At 43.0% G+C, this 21,391-nt stretch overlaps 1 protein-coding gene across 4 annotated transcripts in view; it reads left to right on the top strand.

The window, feature by feature from the left end:
* Positions 1-263: 263 nt before the first annotated feature.
* The window catches only part of LOC138753865 (gephyrin), a 549,882-nt gene continuing 528,754 nt past the window's right edge, over positions 264-21,391 (top strand). For 3 of the 4 annotated variants that reach the window (XM_069917383.1, XM_069917389.1, XM_069917386.1), the window contains exon 1: positions 264-422. In XM_069917383.1, coding sequence (XP_069773484.1) covers positions 359-422 — 64 coding nt within the window. In that variant the 5' untranslated portion in view covers positions 264-358. The remainder of the gene's footprint in view (positions 423-21,391) is intronic. The other variant, XM_069917388.1, reaches the window with a different exon arrangement.

The raw sequence follows: 21,391 nt of genomic DNA on the forward strand, positions 1-21,391 counted from the left end.
GATGAGTGCCAGCAGTTACTGCATAGATAGTTGAGAGGTTCTGGCCATTATAGGGTAGATGGGTGATGGGTAGCGGGGTTATTGGGAAGATGGGTGGTGGGCGCTGGCAGTTACTCTGGTGGGCGGTAGCAGTTACTGGGTAGATGGGTGCTGGGCGCCGACGGTTACCGGGTAGACGGGTGGTGGGTGCCGGCGCATGCCCGGTGGGTGCCGGCGCGCGCAGCGTGTGGGGGTGTTGCCGGCGGCGCCTGGTTCCGGCAGCTCAGCTCGATGTGCTCGGCGCTCGGCTGTCGCCGCCTGGCCCGCGTGCTCGGCTGTCGCCGCTCGCCGCATTTCGGCGGAGCCCGCACTCGCGAACATGGCGACCGAGGGGCTGCTTCTGACCAACCACGACCACCAGGTCCGAGTCGGGGTGCTGACAGGTAGGCGAGCGGCTCCCTGCGCCTCTGCCGGAGGCCTCTCCGTCCGTCCGTCCGGGCTCCCCGGCAGTCGGGTCGGCTGACAGCCGCCAGTCAGACCTGCCGAGTCCGCGCTCCGTGGTTCGGGCCGGCGGCTGGGCCTCGGCGCTGTTGCCTGGTCCTTGTCGCGGCTTGATGTGGCCTGGCGGCGGCGGTTCAGCTCCGTGTATCGGACAGGTTGGTTGGGGTGCGGGGGCTGATGTCAGGGCAAATCGTGTGCTAGTGGAGTGGACAGGGTTTGGGGTGAGGACAGGGCCGGGTCAGTGGAGTGGACAAGGGTTGGAGTGAGGACAGGGCCGGGTCAGTGGAGTGGACAAGGGTTGGAGTGAGGACAGGGCCGGGTCAGTGGAGTGGACAAGGGTTGGGGTGAGGACAGGGCTGGGTCAGTGGAGTGGACAAGGGTTGGGGTGAGGACAGGGCTGGGTCAGTGGAGTGGACAGTGGTTGGGGTGAGGACAGGGCTGGGTCAGTAGAGTGGACAAGGGTTGGGGTGAGGACAGGGCTGGGTCAGTGGAGTGGACAAGGGTTGGAGTGAGGACAGGGCTGGGTCAGTGGAGTGGACAGGGTTCGGGGTGAGGACTGGGTCAGTGGAGTGGACAAGGGTTGGGGTGAGGACAGGGCTGGGTCAGTGGAGTGGACAGGGGTTGGGGTGATGACGGGGCCGGGTCAGTGGAGTGGACAGGGTTGGAGTGAGGACAGGGCCGGGTCAGTGGAGTGGACAGGGTTCGGGCTGAGGACTGGGTTAGTGGAGTGGACAAGGGTTGGGGTGAGGACAGGGCTGGGTCAGTGGAGTAGACAGGGGTTGGGGTGATGACAGGGCTGGGTCAGTGGAGTGGACAGGGTTCGGGGTGAGGACAGGGTTGGAGTGAGGACAGGGCCGGGTCAGTGGAGTGGACAGGGTTTGGGGTGAGGACAGGGCCGGATTAGTGGAATGGACAGGGTTTGGGGTGAGGACAGGGCCGAGTCAGTGGAGTGGACAGTGTTCAGGGTGAGGACAGGGCCGGGTCAGTGGAATGGACAGGGTTCGGGGTGAGGACTGGGTCAGTGGAGTGGACAAGGGTTGGGGTGAGGACAGGGCTGGATCAGTGGAGTTGGCAGGGTTCGGGGGGAGGACAGTGCTGGGTCAGTGAGGGTGGGCAGGGGTTGGTGAGGACAGGGCCGTGTCAGTGGAGTGGACAGGGTTTGGGGTGAGGCCAGGGCTGGGTCAGTGGAGTGGACAGAGTTCATGGTGAGGACAGGGCCAGGTCAGTGGAATGGACAGAGTTCGGGGTAAGGACAGGCCCGGGTCAGTGAGGGTGGGCAGGGGTTGGGGTGAGGACAGGCCAGGTTGGTGAGGACAGGGCCGGGTCAGTGAGGGCGGGCAGGGGTTGGAGTGAAGTCAGGCCTGATCATTGAGGTGGACAGGGGTTGGGGTGAGGGCAGGCCTGGGTCAGTGGGAGTGGGCACGGATTGGATTGTAAAGAGGGCAAACCTGAAGCAGTGAAGGTGCATGGGTGGGGGGGGGGGGAGGGGGAGGTGGTTGTTGTAGCAGAGTTGCAGGTGTATCGAAGCAGGGAGAGGAGCTGATCCATGGGGAAAATGGTTTACTTTGGGAGTTATGAGTTAAGGTTGCTGTCAGTGTAGATACATTCAGGCCTAGAGTGAGGGATCGATAACGAGTGGGAAAGGTGAGCACAGCAAGGAGGTGGAGGGTGAAGTATTGTTGGTAATTTGCCGGTGGTGCTCATTTACCGGTGGAGATATTTATCGCATGGCACAGCGGTGAAAGGCAGAGAGATTTTGTGTCGCTTTCGTCTGTTCTTTATGTATCCTATCACGTTAAATTGCTTTCATATTGGTGGCTTTCAGGGCATGTTTTTCAATAATTGGCTGTGGGGTTGGATTCCGGGATGCTTCAATTTCCAAAGTTTATTTCAGGGAAGAGGGGGAGTGAAGAAATAATTCTCGTAACGTAGTGCATGAGTAACTTCCGCGGTTGTGGTGGCATAAGTATCTGAGTTCCAGTTTTAACGCTGCAGTCTGAACGATTGATTGAGCTTCAATGAATGGCCCGCTGTTCATCAACGGGGGTGCTGAAACAGGGTGAGATTCGTCCTGAAGCTTCGAGCGGCATTGAATGTTTCCAAGGGATCGAATTGAAATCTGATTTTTGTGTAGGTTTCCGTGGCGAATGGCGGAAGTGGAAGGCGGCAACGAAATGAACATTACTTGTTTGGCTGTTGATGCAGGTATCAACGACGCCAGGGAGTTGCCGATATGAGAATAGGTGTTACATACAGTACGTTGAGAAATGGTGAATGATACGTCAAAGTAGCCGCGTATTTAAAGACGCGTTTTCTTAATCATCCTTTTTGGATGAATACATACGTGAACAGATATGCGTGAAAAGTCATTAAAAGGCCAAGAGTAGCTGTGAAAGGGAAAGTTGTTGAAGGTTGCGGAAACGGATTTAAAAATATTTTGAAAGTGGCCTGAATCAAAGAGTCAAAAGAGAAGTTCTGAATTCTTAACTTCTGTTGATCATTGAAACTTGCCAAAACAACTCTCGAATGATCTTCCGTGAAAAGTACACTGGATATTTGTGGGTTGGAAAATTCTACTTTCTCAAGCCAGGTCTCTCCTTGGTTTCTGGGTTCTTGATCCTCCAAAATATTCCGTATGGAATTCGAACTGAAAGCTGCGGAGCCTGCTGCTTTTGCCCAGCATTTTTTTTAACCATTCATTAAATATTATTTAACTTAGTAGGTATAAATCATTCATTATAAATTGACGGGATAAAAGTTTGTTAAATGTGTTTTCGGAAACACGAAAGTCTGCAGACACTGTGATGTAGTTAAAAACACAAAATTGCTGGAGGAATTCGGTCAGTCTCGCAGCGTCCGGAGGAGGTAAATGTTTCCGGCCTGAACACTACAGGGTGTGGGCAAAGAGCAGGCAGGCGTCTGAACAAAAAAGGCGGGAAGAGAAGGAGACAAAGGGCAAGGGGAGGAGCACAGGTCAACAGAGGAAAGGCGATAATCGGACATGGATAGGAGGACAGGAGAGGAAAGGTGAGAATTGATCGGGAGAGGGGGTAGCACTGGACGGAAGGAAATAGGAAAGAGACAGAAAGAGGGATGGAGGAAGGGGAAAGACCGGTTGGGGGCAACAGAAACTGGAGAAGTCCATGGGTTGGAGGGTGTCACGACGGAAATGTGTACTGTAATCTATTATACTGATTTATTTTGGGGTGGTGGCATTATACTGAAGTCATTTAAATTTTTAAAAATGTACTGTGCGCCACCTCATCTGATCTTTGCTTTGCCTCTTTTAATGACTCCTTCCCTAAATACAGATGCAAGATCGTTCTTGATGCTTTACTTCATGAGCTATGCAGAACTCTACCTGGAAAATGTATTAAAGCACTCTCATCAGAATAACCCACACATTTTTAAAAAACATTTCAGGTCTTCAATCTTGGCAATAAGATTTCATCACGCATTGGCACTTTGTGACTTTTATGTTGATCAACAGCCGTCTGTTATTGATGAGTGAGACGTTATTTCTTTTTGCTGCATATCATTTTTGAAATGATGTTTTTGGCATTTTGAACATCAATATTTTGGCTGCCAGGAATTTATGAAAAAAACTAAACCATGGAGTTCATGAGGATCTGTTAAAGGTGGATCCATACTCAACACATCATTAACATTTCTTGATTTCATGGGAAATATTTATTTTAAAGTTGCTGCTCCTCAGAGCTTGCACATGAGGCTTTTTCGGCACTGATAGACTTCAGCTTGTTGGGCGCGGAAAGGAGTGAATGTGATTACTCCTTACACCTTCAAATTTAGCAACCCCTACTGTCAGCTGCACAGTAAATTTTAACCAAGCGTTGACCAACTTGCGTAATATAGTGCTGTGTAATGGAATCTGCAAAGCATATTGCAACCTCTTCCAAAGTCAACATGGCTTTACAAAGGCTCACAGTTAATCACAGTTATCTGTAATTGCAAAATAATCATGGTCTTTTTTACATGACTTGGTCAACTGGTCAATCTGCACGAGATGGAGCTGTGATCGTGTGATACTCTTCATATCAAGGCCAAATAACTATTTGCTATTCAAGATGTAAAACAGCATATTCTTCTATGACATTGCAGGTAGATATGTTTAAAATTATGTTTTCTTTGAATTAAAAAAAATCCTGTCATCCATAATAACATGTTGGACTGAGTTCCGGAAATTTTCATGTGAATTATAAACATAAAAACAAGTGACTTGAGGATGAACATTTCTGCACATTTGGAGAATGTTCAAAAGTAAAAAATGTCAGAAGTGAATGTGCTTAAGGTTCAACAGCCTAAAAACAGACCTTTTGGCCCAACGTGTCCACGCTGGACCATCTAGTCCCATTTGCTTGCATTCAGCCCATTTCCCTGTGAACCCCTTCTATTCATGTACCTGTTCCAATGCCTATTAAATGTTAACATTGTCCCATCTCTGTCACTTCCTCTGGCAGCTTGTTCTCCCCACCACCCACTGTGGAGAAGGTGCTCCCTTAGGATCCTTTTTTTTTAAAGAAATTCTCCTTTCACCTTAAATCTACGCACTCTGGTTTTAGATTCTCAAGAAAAAGACCTTATCTCTGCCCCTCATCATTTTATAAACTGCAAAAAGGCCACTCCTTTGCCTTCAACAATCTGGGCAGGAAGTCCAAGCCTATACAGTCTCTCCTTATAATTCAAAGTGACTCGTTCCCATAACATTTTTGTGAAGCTTGTCTGCATTCTTTCCAGCATAATGATATCCTTCCTATAGTTGAATGAGCAAGACTGCACACAATATCTCACATATAGTCTCACCACCATCTTGTACAGTTGTAACATGATACTGATGAGTTGTAATTAGTAGCAAAGATGGTAGAAGTAAAGGAATGCACTTTTAAGGTTGGCATTAGATATTTGGCCTTGGCCATCTACGCTTATTGGCTTCCATGTATTTCATTGGAGGGATGAAGTCAGCGTGCTTGTAGGGGTGAGGGAATATCAACCAAGAGTTTATTTTCCTTTCAATTTGAGGTGCAAGGGGTTTGCTCGAGTAGCTGAGGTTATAGTTGATGCTCCTAGATAATGCGAATGGGTACACAGCTGCAAACAAACAAGTTGGTCCCTTGCACTGTTCTTGTTTCATCATCTGCTGTTGTGTCAGGTTATTTGTTGGCCTGATGCTGCTATACCTAGTTTACTGGAATGAAAAAATCATACTGAGTTTGAGGTGTTTTTTGTTTGTTTGAGCATCAGTTATCTTTCTTTTAATATGTCCTCTTTTGTATGCTATTCTCTACTCACTGTTCATTGCATAATATATCAGTCGCCGAGATCACAGCCACTGATTGGTTTATAGTGAAGATCGCTATAATGATGATGGGCCAATGCAAGTGTATATAATGGTTTGCTCGTGCCCTTCTTTGCTTCCCTCCACCCCACTGCATGGTAGTTTTTGCTGGTGCTTCAGGCTCTGACTGCTGTCACCTCACCACCACATTTTCTCCTTCAGCATCATGTTCTTCATTTCAGGATGCCACAGTTTAGTTTCTTGTGCAGAAATAGAGTCTGTAGTGATCCTTGGAATAAGAGGGCGAAGCAATCAATCTCTCTTTCCCAGGCATGTACTCCCATGTAGATTTTCTCTCACTTGCATTCTCAAAGGCTTCACGCCTGTTGGAAAAGTTCAAATTTATTTGTGCATGTAATGAGGTACAATACAGTGAAAAGGTTTGTTTTGTGCTGTTCAGGAAGTCAACCCATTCATAAGTGCAGAAAATAAAACAGTACAAAGTGCAGAGTCACAGAGAGAGATGAGTTAGAACTGAACAAGGGCATCATTATTTTACTTATGAGGTTCGTTCAGGTATCTGATTGAAGCAGGAAAGAAACAGTCTTTGAATCTGGTACTGCCTGATTTTTGCACTTGTGAATCTTCTTCCTGATGGATGGAATAGGATGAACCCTTTAATATATTGGATGCATTCCCGAGGCAGTGAGAACTGGAGATAGAGTTGATGGAGAAGTATGATGATGACTTGAGCTGCATTTAAAACCCTCTGCTTTTTCTTTTGTTGTTGGGTGCATCTGTTCCTGTACCCTGTGGTGCACCTTGATAGGTCACTGTTTGGTGCCCCTGTAGAAGTTATTGAGGGATTCAGGTGACATGCCAAATTGCTTCTGAGGAATTGGAAACATTGGTGTTTTTGTTTTCTTGGCCATTGTGTCAACATGGTAGGACCAGGATAGGTTATTGGAGATAGTTGTGCCTAAGAACTCAAACCTGTCCATCATCTCTACCTCAGCACCGTTAATGCATGCAAAGGAATGAGCTTCGCTCTCTTCTGGATGACTAGGACTTGCTGTTTTGTCATGCAAAATAAAAGGAAAGGTTACAATATTGTCCTGGCACTGTCACCAGTCTATCTCCTTTCTATATTCTGTCTCATCATTGTTTGAGATCTAGCCAACAACGGTGGTGTTATCTGTGAATTTGTGGATGGAGTTGGAGTGTTGTTTGGTCCACAGTCATAGTTATGCAGAGAACATGGTAGGATGCTGAGAATCGGCTCTGCAGTGCTGTGGATGATTGTGGAGGTGGTGTTACCAGTTCTCACAGATTGCATTCTCCAGGACTGGAAGTCCAGCATCCATTTGCAGACATGTGCTGAAACCCAAGATCCTGGAGTTTGGGGGAAGAGTTTATTGGGGACTATGGTGTTGAAAGGAGAGCTTATTCATTGAATAGTCATCTGACAAAGGTATTTTTATAGACTAGAAGTTCTGAGTGAAGAACCAGAAAAGCATCTGTCCTGGACCTGTTGCAATGGTAAATGTGTAAACTGAATCAAGACTGCTGGGAGACTGGAGTTGAATGTGAGCCATGACCGGCCTCTCAAAGTACTTCTTGACCATGGATGGAAAAGCTACTGGGCATTAGTCATTAAGACCCTTTATTAATAATTTTTTTCAGCACCCTGATAATTGTGCCCTTTTTAAAGCAGGTGGTAATTTCTGCCTGTAGTTGGGAGAGGTTGAAAATGTCTGTCAGCATTCCCCCTGCTGGTCTGCAAAGGTTCTCGAGATGTCCAAGAACTTTGACTGGGGCAGTCACTCTCTGTGCGTTCACTCTTGGGAAGGCCAAAGTGACATCTGTGGTGGTGTCTGTGAGTGCACATGCACTCGAGGTTGTTGTGGACATTGTTGTTGGCTTATTGGCCTCCTGTTTGAATGCTTGTCTGGGAACGATGTGGTGTTGTTAGCTATTTCACCTGGCTTCACTTTGTAGCCTTGACAGCATGCATGCCCTGCCACAGTCGCTTGGTATCCCTGAGATTCATCTGGGATTCGCTTGTTTTGGTTTATTTGATGGCCCTCTGGAGATCATGCCTGGATTCCACATAGGACTTGAATGCCTCTGACTTTGATTCCAGTCGTGAGCGGACCTCACAGTTCAGCTGTGGTTTATGGTTGGGAACACCTGGATTGTCCTCTTTGGCATACAGTCCTCCACACCTTTATTAGCGGTGCGTTAAATGAGATCAGTAGATCACCCAGCACACTCTGACCCAAGAATGTATTTCACTGCTTCCAATTCCATGTCTGGTTGCAAGCAACTCGCTTCACTTTAACTTTTATCACCTTCACTTGGATGCATTATTACACATGTAGTACCAGTCCACGGCCCAAACTATCCAAGGGCAATTTCTCAGCTATCTGTCTTGATCACAGGGATTACTCTGCAACGCCAGCACTGAGAATTTATAAAGATTTCAGAAATATTTGAAACTTGTGTAATATGAGTATTGGCACGTAACATGGTTGTAATCAAATTGTAAAATAAGATGATAGTAACATTTTGAATCATTGCCCCCACTTAATGAATCTTCCAAGGTTTTTGGATTGCAGTATCTTGTATTTGTTTCTGCTAAATAACGTATCCAAAGGATAAAACACAGTAATACTGGAAACGCCTTAATCGCACAAAATATAGTTATTGAAGCCAATTATTCAAGAGCAGAAATACATTGTAAACAAGACGTAGTTGAACAAATTTTAGCAAAAAAAAAACAATGAAAGTAAGTTTGGGACCGACTCTGCTACACCATGATTCTTTGTTCAATGAAACTTTGTGATAAAAGGAGTTGGTATAATCCTGTAGTTTTGTTTCAGTCTGTCCTTACAGAAGGAAGGAATTTAGCCCTATTATGCTCTTGTTGACTCCCCTGATTATTTTTTCAATCACTTCAAATGTGTATTTTTTCATTTTCAATCCTTCTGCAAATGGGAATATTAGTCTTTATGCACCCTACTGACTTTGGTTCACATTGTTAAATCATTTTTCAGCCTTCTCTCCTTCAAGGAGAACAATGTTTAGCTTTCCATTCAAATCATTTCGCAAGTATCACAATTTTGAATGGACACTAAATTGTTGAATACAGTCAGGATATCAGTTGGAGCCAATTGCATTTACAGTTCCGATGGCTTGAGAGGATAGTTCTTTGTGAGAAATCAGGAATTAATTGAAATAATCTGAAAAAGTCTTGCATGGGCCGAAAAAGTGACATAATGATGCATCTACAGTGTTCAGTGACACATTGTATACTCTCCATAGTTAACACAAGCTAAATTCCAAGTTTCTGCTTAATTTACAATCTCATAACAGCAGAATCTAGGTGGAATCATGTGCTAAAGATGGTAGAGAGTCAAGTGTACTGTGGTTATAATCATAGTGCATCTGTGCTCTGTTAGGATGGTTTAAAATCTCAGAATCAGGATTTACTGTCCTGAACAAGTCATGAAATTCGTTGTTTTGCAGCAGTTTCATAGGGTAAACATACATATTATAACCATCTTACTATAAAAATAAAATAATAACAATAACAGTGGGCGAAAAGTAAGGCAGTGTCTGGTTCACTGATTATTCAGGAACCTGGTGGCAGCGGGGAAGAAGCTGTCCTTGTGCCATTGAGCACTTGTCTTTTAGCTCCTGTACCTTTTGCCTGATGGTAGCAGAGTGAAGAGGGCATGGCCTAGGTGGTGGGGGTCTTTGAGGATAGAGGCTGATTTTTTAAGATACCGACTCATGTAGATTTCCTTGATGGAATGAAGCCTGGTGTCTATGATGTCACAGGCTGAATTAACAACCCTCTGGAATTTATTCTTGTCCTGAGAGTTGGTGCAACTTTACCAGACAGTGATGCAGCCAGCCAGAATGCTCTCCATGGTACACCTGTAGAGGTTTACGAGAATCTTTTGGTGACATACCAAACCACTTCAGACACCTCACAAAGTATAGCCGCTGGCAAGCCTTCTTTGTGATTGCATCAACATGGAGGCTCCAGGACAGATCCTTGGAGAGGTTGACATCCAGGAATTTGAAGTTCTTGACCCTCTCCACTATTGAGTCCTTGATGAGGACTGGGCCATGTTCCCCTGACTTCCTCCTGAAGTCCACAATCATTTCCTTGATTTTGCTAATGTTGAGCGCAAGGTTGTTGTGGCACCATTCAACGAGCTGATCGATCTTCCTCCTGTACGGTTCCTCATTGCCATTTGTGATTCTGCTGACAACTGTGGTGTCATCAGCAAACTTGTAGATGGTATTGGAATGCACCTGGCCACACAGTCATGGGTGTATAATGAGTAGAGCAGTGGGCGAAGCTCGCGTCTTTGGGGTGCACCTGTTTTGATGATTAGTGAGGAGGAGATGTTGTTTCCAATTCGTACTGACTGTGGTCTTCCAATGAGTAAGTCAAGGGCCCATTTGCAGAGTAGGGTACAGAGGCCTAGAGTTTGTAGCTTCTTGATCAGCACTCAGGTAATAATGGTATTGAAGGCTGAGCTATAGTCGATGAAGAGCTGCCATATGTACGAATTGCTGTTTTCGAGGTGATCCAGAGCTGAGTGGAGAGCCAGAGATATTGCTTCTGCTGTGGAGTGATTGTAACGATAGGTGAATTGCAGTGGATCCAAATCTTGACTTGGGAATGTGTTAATTCTAGCCATGACCAGCCTCTCAAAGTATTTCATCACAGTAGAAGTTAGTGCTAGACAGTAGATGTTGTGGCAGCCCACAATACTCTTCTTGGGTACCAGGAGGATTGATCCCCTTTTGAAGCAGATGGGAACCTCTGAGTGCCACAATAGAGGTTGAAAATCTCTGTGAACACTTCAGGTTGGCACAGATTTTCAGTACCCTGCCAGGGCCTGGCGCCTTGACATCATTCACCCTCTTGAATGATGTACTGATGTCGCTATTTGTCTGATTGTAAATTTTCCCATAAATCAGTAAAATTAAACAATGTCGTCCATTGTGAATGAAAGAATTGGAATTGTTGTGAAGTGGGCCTCCTGCAAGGTGGGGTTAAGCATGGATTTGTACTCTGATAATCTTTTATGATGCTACTGATATACTGGCACATTCTCACCCAGGAGTATGTGTGTGTGGGAGCATGTACATCCCTCCAAAAGCAGGATCATTTCAGATCTTAATATCCCACTAGAGATTGTCATTCCCCAGCTCACTGATTTACCTTTACAGCTATGATTTGCCCTTGGTGCACAGGACTCGAGCCCAGAAACCCATTGAGCAACACCATGGTATTTTTGTTCTTCTGTAATGGAACATGCACTATTTTAAGTCATGGCTGAAAGAGCTGGAGCAAGTCTTGGTTCAGGCTACGGTTCAGTTTTCATTGCTACAAGAACTGATGATTAATGCTGGATTGTGGGTGCCCATGTGGCTAAGATTCTGGACACGATGTAAAGAAAATTGCTGAATGCTTGATGTTTTTGACCAAGGACTGCTGGAGGCAACTGTCCATTTCAACCAGTGTTAAAGATTACGTGTGCTTCTTCTTCAATGTGGTTGTGACCACACACACTTACCCTTTGCTATCCCACAAAGTTTAATTTAATTTTATCTAAGCTCCGCAATGAGATTGAATATGATGTAGAAACTTCACACTCTTGTGTATTTCTTTTAACAATTTCTCTTTAAGGAAAGCGTAACTTTTGTACTGAAGTGAAATAAGTCTTGCTTTTGTATAATGTCTTTCATGACCTCTGGGCATTCAGTTATTTATAACCAAAGAAATACTGTTCATTCTAGTACAACCATCATTGTAATGTGGAAAATGTACAGCCTATTTGATTGCAACAAGGTTTTACAAGCTCTGAGAAGCTAACAACCAGGTAATGATATTTGTTTCAATTTTGTTTCTACAGAAATTTCTCCTCGTCTTTGAAAAATGTCATGAGATCTACTCTATTCATGTGAGAGAATTGGCATTATCTCATTGTAATATCACCAGTATGATTTTGAAGCCCTGATCATATGTTTAGGTTCCTGGAGAAGGGCTTGATTCTCCAAGTTAATTGCAGCAGAAGTTGCGTGTTTAGGAGATGGTATGAAAGTAACCATGGGAAGTATTTTCAGTGCATTTTGCAACCAGTAGACATGGCAGCCTGGACCTCGATAAAGCTGAGTTTCTTGAGGTGTTATAACTATCATTATCCAGGGTAAATATGACGTGCTTGGTGATGGTGGAAAGGCTTGGAGAGTTGGGAAGTGAATCACTTGCAGAAACATACCCAGCTTCTGGCTTTTGTGGCCACAGTATACATCTGCTGTCACAGTTGAGTTTCACTTTAACAGTGATCTCTCTGATTTGGAAGGTGAGGATTTTGGCATTAGTAATGTCTTGAATGCCAAATGAAGTTGGTCAGGCCATGTCTTAATGCAGATCGTCATTGCCCAACACTTCAATTACTGCTAATTAACCATGCCTGAATGTTGTGTTGCTCTTGCTAGTTGTACATGCGGACTGTTTCTGAGGAGTTGAGAATTCAACTAAATGTTGTGCCCTCAGGAGTGAACATCCCCACCAGCTCTTCTGATGAGGTCCTTACCAAAGCAGATGAAGGTCGTTAGACTTTAAACACTGCTCTGAGAAACTTGTGCACAGATATCCAGTGCTTGAATGATGGATCGCGAACGATTACAATTGTATTTGTGCCACATATAATCAGTGTTTTCTCCATGATTCCTCTCGCAGTTATGTTTAACCAGGGATCCTTGATGCCACAGTTGGTCATCTTGTCTTGATGTGAAGATGACCTCTAGGTTCACTTTTGGAAGATAGGACTTTGATCTATGTTTGGATTAAAGAAGTGACAGTGAAATTGTTATGGCATAGCCCAAATCGGACATCAGTGGTAAAGTAGCTGGTGCTTGATGGCTCCATTGATGACACCTTTAATTTCATTCTTAATGATTGAAGGTAAACTGAGCAGTGGTTAATTAGATTGAATTTGTCATGTTTTCTGTGAACAGAACACTGGCAGTTTTGAACATTGTCAAGTAGATGATGCGTTGTAGCTGTACTGAAATGGTTTGATTAGAGGCACAGGATCTCCTGAAGCACAGGTCTTCAGACAAAATGCTGTCTGATCTCAGACTTTGCTATATCCCGTGCTGTCATCAATTTTTTGATGTCTTTATGTGATAGATTTCTGTACCTCTAATCCAAATAAATCAGTTATTTTGTCAGTGCATAAAAAGAAATTATAATTGTTAAAGACAAATAATTCTTTTTTAGGAGATCAGGTGAATATATTTATTGGATATTGGATTTCTACAAAATTTTCCTTGATCTGAATCTCAACTTGCCAGCCTTTCAGTATCTATCAATTAATGTATGTTGTACTTGATCTCTTATTCCAATGTACAATTTCCAATTTAGTAATTTAGCCCACCTCACTGACAAAAGGCAAAGGAGGAAAAACCCAACACCCAACCCCAACCAACCAATTTTCCCCTGCAGCCGCTGCAACCGTGTCTGCCTGTCCCGCATCGGACTTGTCAGCCACAAACGAGCCTGCAGCTGACGTGGACTTTTACCCCCTCCATAAATCTTCGTCCACGAAGCCAAGCCAAAGAATTTAGCTATTTAACAAGAGTCTAAAGCAGGGCATATTTGAAGGATTCCATTGTTATTATTTCTTCAAACCCACCCCCCACCTCCTCTTCCCTGCAAGTTTTTATTAAATTCACTTCCTGTGACACTTGCCCTTTTGGTTTTGCAGTTGTAACTGCCTGTTGGGTTGAAGTCACATGCCAGATTAATGCAAGTGCAGAAAACATGATCAAAACAAATCTGTCCTTTCATGGTATTTTGATGAAAGATTTTGCTTCCTTGATGAACGCTCTCTATATTTGCATTGAATGCTTTTAAATGCAGTTTTTGTAATTTTGCTCTGAGTATATCAGGTTATTTTTTTAAAAAAGGAAAATAAGGTAGTTAATTGACTGAAAATAGTTTGATCTGTGTATATTTTTGTGCAAGCAACATATATTTGATGAGTTAATGGTTCTCTTTGATATATCAGTTGATGTTACATCTGATTAAAAGCCAGTTTGCCATCTTGGTTTGCATCTGGATCTTGTGATAGTTGCCTTTTAGTCTATTAATTACCTTTGACGTAAATTTCTCTTTAATTCATTTCATAGTAAATATATAAGAGTTGTGAACTTCAGAATGAACACTGCCAACATCATGGAAGGCCATTCAGGGTTCCAATGCATCTGACATCATTTAATCCATACTCATGTCACCAATGGCACTCTTGACTATGGATGGCGCTATTGGAGCTGCTGTTACAACAGTGCTGCTTCTGATGTGGTGTGGAGATACTCCACTGCTCTAAAGGTTTAATCCCTTGGTCCTAACGCCAGTGACACTGTCCAAGCTTTAAACGTAACAAACTCAAAGCTGGGGAAACTCAGCAGGTCAAGCAGTGTCCTTTATCTTTCTTTGGCTTGGCTTCGCGGACGAAGATTTATGGAGGGGGTAAAAAGTCCACGTCAGCTGCAGGCTCGTTTGTGGCTGACCAGTCCGATGCGGGTCAGGCAGACACGATTGCAGCGGTTGCAAGGGAAAATTGGTTGGTTGGGGTTGGGTGTTGGGTTTTTCCTCCTTTGCCTTTTGTCAGTGAGGTGGGCTCTGCGGTCTTCTTCAAAGGAGGCTGCTGCCCGCCAAACCTTTATATAGCAAAGGTAAAAAATACATAACAGACATTTTGGGCTAGAGCCCTTCATCAAGCTTTAAATGGTCTGTTAAAGGAGCTGATGATGTTTGTAAGTAAAATCCTGCATTCATGGAGGTCTGTGCCAAAAATAGTGGTGCCTGTGCTGTAGACCCTGGGGGAGCAGCGGACCGGCACAAGGCACCAGAAATGGTGAGAACACCCCATTCCCCCCCCCCCCCACCCCATTGAGAAGGAGAAGCAGAGGATACGACACTACAGGGCGGTGATCACGGCAGCCAATGAGGTTCAGTGGCTGAGGGACTAACGTAGGCTGCAGTTGGAGAGCTGCTCAGGCTGCTGCTTACTGGAGTTTACTCATGGGAACCAGGTAGTGGAGCCAGGATTCGAGAGGATGCTGAGGGCAAGAAGTGCTCCCGAACGTCCTCAGGCAATGAAGATTTTCTGATAGTTTTGGTAGATTGTCAACAGAGTGTGGTTCTGTGTGCCTGTGGGAACCAAGGACCTGTCCCGATCGCTGACTCTATGAAGGCCTTGTGCTAACCGCGATGCCAACCATGCTGCCCCATGAAATATTTTGTGTTATATTACATGTTCTGTACTATTACATGACGGTAAAGGAATCTTAAATGAGGGAATCTTGTCTGAGACCAGCATTCAGTGAATGATGTGAAGTTGTAATTGCTGGCCCAGAATTTCAGATTGTGTGCCCAACAAAGTCAAGAGAAGACTTGCTGATGGAATCAATGGATTCTTCATTTGATGATCTTCCTTTTAAGGAGGGTTGGATCTGCCAGGATGCATGTGTTCCTTTACTCCTTGAATAAATAAAAAAATGTTTGCTGTGATTCAGGTTAAACATTTTGCAGATATTGCCGGTGCACCATTTGGGACAAGTCTCTACACTTGCCTCTCACTGAAGGCAGCAAGCCTTGTTGTCATGGGTTTCCATTGCTCCCGATGCAATCAAGCGTAGCACACAGAACTAGTTCAGTTAACTCTTAGACACCAAGTTAACCTGGGAGAACCCTTACTGCTTTCTGCCTTGAAAGCAGACTCCTGGGGTCTCTCTCAAACAAAGGGATGCATCAACTTTTATACACTATCCTGAGTATTGTCATGGACCAGGTTATGGCCATCCTCTTTAACCTGGAGATGAGAACAGAAACAATACATAATTTCCTTTTGTGACTGAAAATATTAGCAAATCAAAGGTATTGATGAAATAGTCCAACTGCCAAAATAATTTACCAGCCACTGGTTGATACTGGTTCTCAGCCCCAGAAGCATACTGGTTGTTTTGACACCAAACTTGCGTGAGCGGGTACTTTAGAGACCAACCCTGTCCAATTTATGCCGAGTCAGTTTTTTTTTTGCAGTATTCTTTCCTTTTTATATGTTTTTGTATTTTGGACTAACTCTGGCAAGAATAATTTCTGTGCAGAATAGAGTGCATCTTTTAAACTGTGGTGTTTTGTGCAATGGTGATTTAAGTTTAAAAATAAGTTTTGTTTGGCCTTTTGTGGAGAATCAGGACTTTAGAAATATATTGATTTGGAGCATATGGCAGGTTTTTTTTTACTTTAAGAACTGTTTTGCTGCATTTACATGAAAGATAATTTGGTTCTTGAGAAACAAAGTAAACACAGCAAATAGATACTGCCGATTTATTTATTTATTTATTTGGGAACAGTGCTGTTAACTTAGTGGTTTAGCACAATGCTATTACAGAGGCAGTGACCTGGCTTCGAATCTGACACTATCTGTAAGGAGTTTGTACCTTCTTCCCGTTTCCTCCGAGTGCTCGTCTTTCATGGAAAGATGTGTCGGGTTAGTGGGTTAATTGGACACATGGGTGTCTTTGGGAAGCGTAGGCTTGTATGCCAGAAGGGCTTGTTACTGCGCTGTCTCCAAAAGAAAATAAAAATAATTTGCAATACATCGAGAAAAATCTGTTCCTGACTGGAAAAGTTCTCATGCTTGTGAAACAATGCTTCAGTCAAACACCAACTGCAGTGAAGTATTCTTTATGGACCATTATTTGAATTTTTGATGGTATTTTGAAGTTTGAGCAAGTTTTGCCATATGATTTTCTGGTTTTTGTTGTGTTGGGTCACTGAAAATGTCAGTAGTGTTTTTGTGTTATTTCCAGTGTGCAAATTGATTATATCAGATGTTTTGTATTCAAGGACTCTTTGCAGTGGATAACTGCTATATTGAGGAATATATTCACCTGTACTTGGCATAAAATTATGAAATACCACCAGCAGAATTGCAGAAATTAACAAGCAAGGACACAGGATAGGGGATGGATGGTGTGTTTCCTAAGTGAGAAATGCCAGTAATTCATGAGTGTCACAGGTAAAGCAAACCACTTTATTTTTTGGATAAAATTGTTGGAAATCTATCAGTACATCAACAGAGTATCCTTTCATGCATCCTCTCTGGAAGGAAGGAATTAAACAGCAACAATGAGAAGAATTTTTTTATTCATGGCTCCTATGCCTTGGAATGACAATATTAAAGGCAATTTTCTGATTTTTTTGGAGCAGGTTTTCGTTCTGCTTTTGCTTGTTCCACTCTCTGCCTCTCACTGAGTGTTATGGTTAGGGCTTTCTGATGGACTATCCTGTTTAATCTATTGAAGTACTGGTTGCGTGATCTTGCCAATGTGGTAATGTGGTATCCATTTCACTTGAAAATATTTTACTGTTTACTACATAGTCCAGCGATGAGCACATGCTTCTCAGGGTCTCATCAAGCTTGCAAAGTGACATTTTAACTTTTTAAAAAACTGACTGGAGGTGGACAAAATTAATAAATCACTGAAGAATGTGGTAATATAGCAATAAAAAGTCAAAGAAGAAAAGCATTTAATTGGTTCATTTTTCTGTTCTGTGGTGGGTAATGAGAAAGAGGGTATTGATATTACAGAACAGAATGTAATTGAATGAGGTTGTTCCAAGTATGTTTTGGAAATGCTGTTTTGTTTTCTTCACAAGTGCTGGATCAGAAATAAAGCCAGGAAAATAACTGCGGCAAAATGACTTTACCAACCAGCAAAATGATTGCAGTTACATGTGCTTGTTATTTCTTGGAAGTGCTATTACATTTTCCATTGGAGCTTTTATACACATGAAGCCTTTATTTTGACCCATCAGTTTATATTTGAGTGAAAGCATAACCATTTTGATGGCAGCAAGTTTTTTTTAAACATATAAAAGAATGAATTTTTCATGGATAGTACTTTGGATTTTAGACAAAAGTGCAAATGTGAATTTAGGTGTTGGGGATCACTATCAGCCAGATTTTTTTTATATGAGAACTCATTAAGATATATTCTGAACCAACAGTGTACCACTCAATCCTTTATTCAGATCTTTTCATTGCCATTTGTTGAAACTACTGAAAAAGTGGCATACTTCTTCACATCAATGTATATAGATTGGAATCTGATCTAGCTAAAATTAATGATTGCCATCTTACTCTTTTAGATGAATGATGCTTCTGTGCAGTAACATGGCTGGAAGGCAAGGGTCTGACCAGTTGAAGGAGGCTGCAGAGGATTTGTAGTCACATTTACATCAAGGTTACTCCGGGAAATGGGAGTGTGAGGAAAGACACATTGAGAAGCAGTTATAGATCTCTCCAGAGCTGCTGAAAAGAGTAGTCAGTGGCTCTGGATCAGGAGAAAGGAGTCTACCTGGGCACCAAAGTGAGTGAATGGCATCTAAGGGGTAAGCCCGGGATGCTGGGATTCACTGCTGAACCATCTGGAGATGTCATGGGTCTATCAGGAAAACACTGAGGAAGGAGGGTGCCCACTTGATAACCCAGAAAATGCCATCACTCACTTGGCTACCTTGCAGAGTCTAGGCAACAAGTCTCAGAAGTGCAGTTAGAGATATTGACATCGAGTCCTACATAACATACAATAGGTTATGTGTGTTTCCAGAATATTTCTTAAATTTGAATCCAGAAAATGTTTGCTGTGATCAATTGTGCTGTGCAAATTGCTAAATGCCTTCAATTTATTGTGGCCATTGTATGCAGAGATCATTAAATTGGTTGAAATGAAAATTATGACATTTAATCCCACTGTCTATTATTAGCATTTGATTTCAATTAAAAAATAATTAAATTCTGAGAATCTGTATAATTTATTTCACATTCTTTGGCTTGGCTTCGCGGACGAAGATTTATGGAGGGGGTAAAAAGTCCACGTCAGCTGCAGGCTCGTTTGTGGCTGACCAGTCCGATGCGGGACAGGCAGACACGATTGCAGCGGTTGCAAGGGAAAATTGGTTGGTTGGGGTTGGGTGTTGGGTTTTTCCTCCTTTGCCTTTTGTCAGTGAGGTGGGCTCTGCGGTCTTCTTCAAAGGAGGCTGCTGCCCGCCAAACTGTGAGGCGCCAAGATGCACGGTTTGAGGCGTTATCAGCCCACTGGCGGTGGTCAATGTGGCAGGCACCAAGAGATTTCTTTAGGCAGTCCTTGTACCTTTTCTTTGGTGCACCTCTGTCACGGTGGCCAGTGGAGAGCTCGCCATATAATACGATCTTGGGAAGGCGATGGTCCTCCATTCTGGAGACGTGACCCATCCAGCGCAGCTGGATCTTCAGCAGCGTGGACTCGATGCTGTCGACCTCTGCCATCTCGAGTACCTCGACGTTAGGGGTGTGAGCGCTCCAATGGATGTTGAGGATGGAGCGGAGACAACGCTGGTGGAAGCGTTCTAGGAGCCGTAGGTGGTGCCGGTAGAGGACCCATGATTTCACATTATGGTGAAGGGAAATAACAATATGTTGTTGTTTGGTATTTTGGAAGGACACTGGAACTTAATAATCATTTGATATCTATATTGATAGCTTTGACATTTAGAATCTGATTCAGAATCTACAGTTCTTTAGAGATTTTATTCTTGTATAATAGAAATGAATTTTATACACTGGATATGCACAAATATAATGTTAAATTCAATCATTTCCTGGGAAAATCAATATTAACTTATTACATGTGTAGGCATTTACCCTGAGTTACATAGCATACAGATGACCTCTTTCCCATTTGATCAATATTCAGTCCGACTGTGTGAAATGAAAAATATAGACTTGATTGGGAAACCAAGAAGAAAAATATTAATTTAAGAAATATTTAGTAATTGGCAAGTGGCACACAATCGCTGTCCACTGCCTGACTTGTTTAATGTGAATGCTGAAGCATTAGTGCTTTGGGATGCTGGCATTTGAATTTATCATCCAATTGTCCACATGTGCAATTTCTAGCTTAAGGGAAATTCGGAGTAGAGCACAGTAGTTTTCGTTAAGGGTGCAAGTATTGAGGGGCATATATTACATGTGGTGTGGAAGCTTTTGCCACTGATTTCATTGCTGTAATAAATTTTTAATGAAGAGGAGTCAGCGTGGTTTTGTGTCGCTAAACACCCGAGGAAGGACATTAAAACTTACTATTAACTGATACTCTTTTGAACAGCAGTGAAAACAGGAGCAACTTTGGAATTTTCGGAGTCAGTCATAGAAACTGTACAGAAACAGGCCTTTCATGCAAGGAAATTTATGCCGTCAGTGATGCCTATTAAGTTAATTCCACTTGCCCGCGTGAGGTCCATATCCTTCTACTCTTTTCCTATTTTAATACCTGTTTAAAGTATCTGTCGCCACTACTTCCTCTGGCAACTTGTTTTGTGTAATCACCACTTTCTGTGTGAACGTTTTGCCCCTCAAATCTCTTAAGTTTCTGCTCTCACCTTAAAGCCTTTTAGCGTTAGACCACCCAATTTGGAAAAATGCTCTTAGACTCATACTTTTATAAACCTCTATTAGATCAACCTTTAGCCTCCTGAATTCTAGTGAAAGTATACCCAGCTTATCCAATAAGTAAAGCCCTCTAATGCTTCATGTAATGTGAGAAGCATAACTGTTCAAAAGACCATGTATGGTGGGGCCAAAGTTTTGTACAGCGACATGACACACCAACTCGAATACTTAGCATTCAAAGGCATACATGCTGAATGCCTTCCTCACAATCTTTTCCACCTATGGCACATTTTAAAGGCTTTATGAATTTGTCCTTCTGGGGCTCCTGCAATTCACAGTATATCTCCTAATAATATTTGATGTCCCAAAATGCTCACACTTGCCTCGATTAAATTCCACCTGCCAGCACTGCACCCAATTTTACAACTAATTTATGATCCACAGTATCCTTTCCCAACCTTTGCTACCACCAATCTTTGAGTTGACAGTAAACGTATAACCATTTACACAATGGTTCCTGCACTGATTCCTGTGGTTCACCACCGATTGCAGACTTTCAGTCATGAAAACGTCCCTCAACCGCTATCCTTTGCTTTCATGTCAATTTTGTCCCAGTTTGTTAACACACCTTGGATTCTGTGTGTTCAAACTTCTAGTCTAGTCTAACATTAGAAACTTTGTCAAAAGTCCTTGTAGTTTCTTCCTGCAGGCTGAGAGATTGATAAAATGCATTTGTTAAACTTCAGTTTCTCTTAATGAAATTAGAAAATTATTCCAAAATATTTATAAATATTTATATTATATTTTCATGTATATATGTGATTATATGTGCAATTTATTATGTGTGTATGAGTGTGCACAGCGGTCCGGAGAAACGCTGTTTTTTCTGGTTGTATATCTACAGTCAGATGATAATAAACTCAAATGTAAACCATGTCTAATACCCTGCCTTTCTCAATTTTCTTAGTTATGTCCTTAAAAAAAATGCATCCGAGTGATGAGAATGAATTTTCCCTGCACAAAACCATGTTGGCTCCTTCTAAACAATCCTCGTATTTCCAAATGAACATAAATGCAATTTCTT

Source organism: Narcine bancroftii, chromosome 2, assembly GCF_036971445.1.
Source record: "Narcine bancroftii isolate sNarBan1 chromosome 2, sNarBan1.hap1, whole genome shotgun sequence".
Lineage (NCBI taxonomy): Eukaryota > Metazoa > Chordata > Chondrichthyes > Torpediniformes > Narcinidae > Narcine > Narcine bancroftii.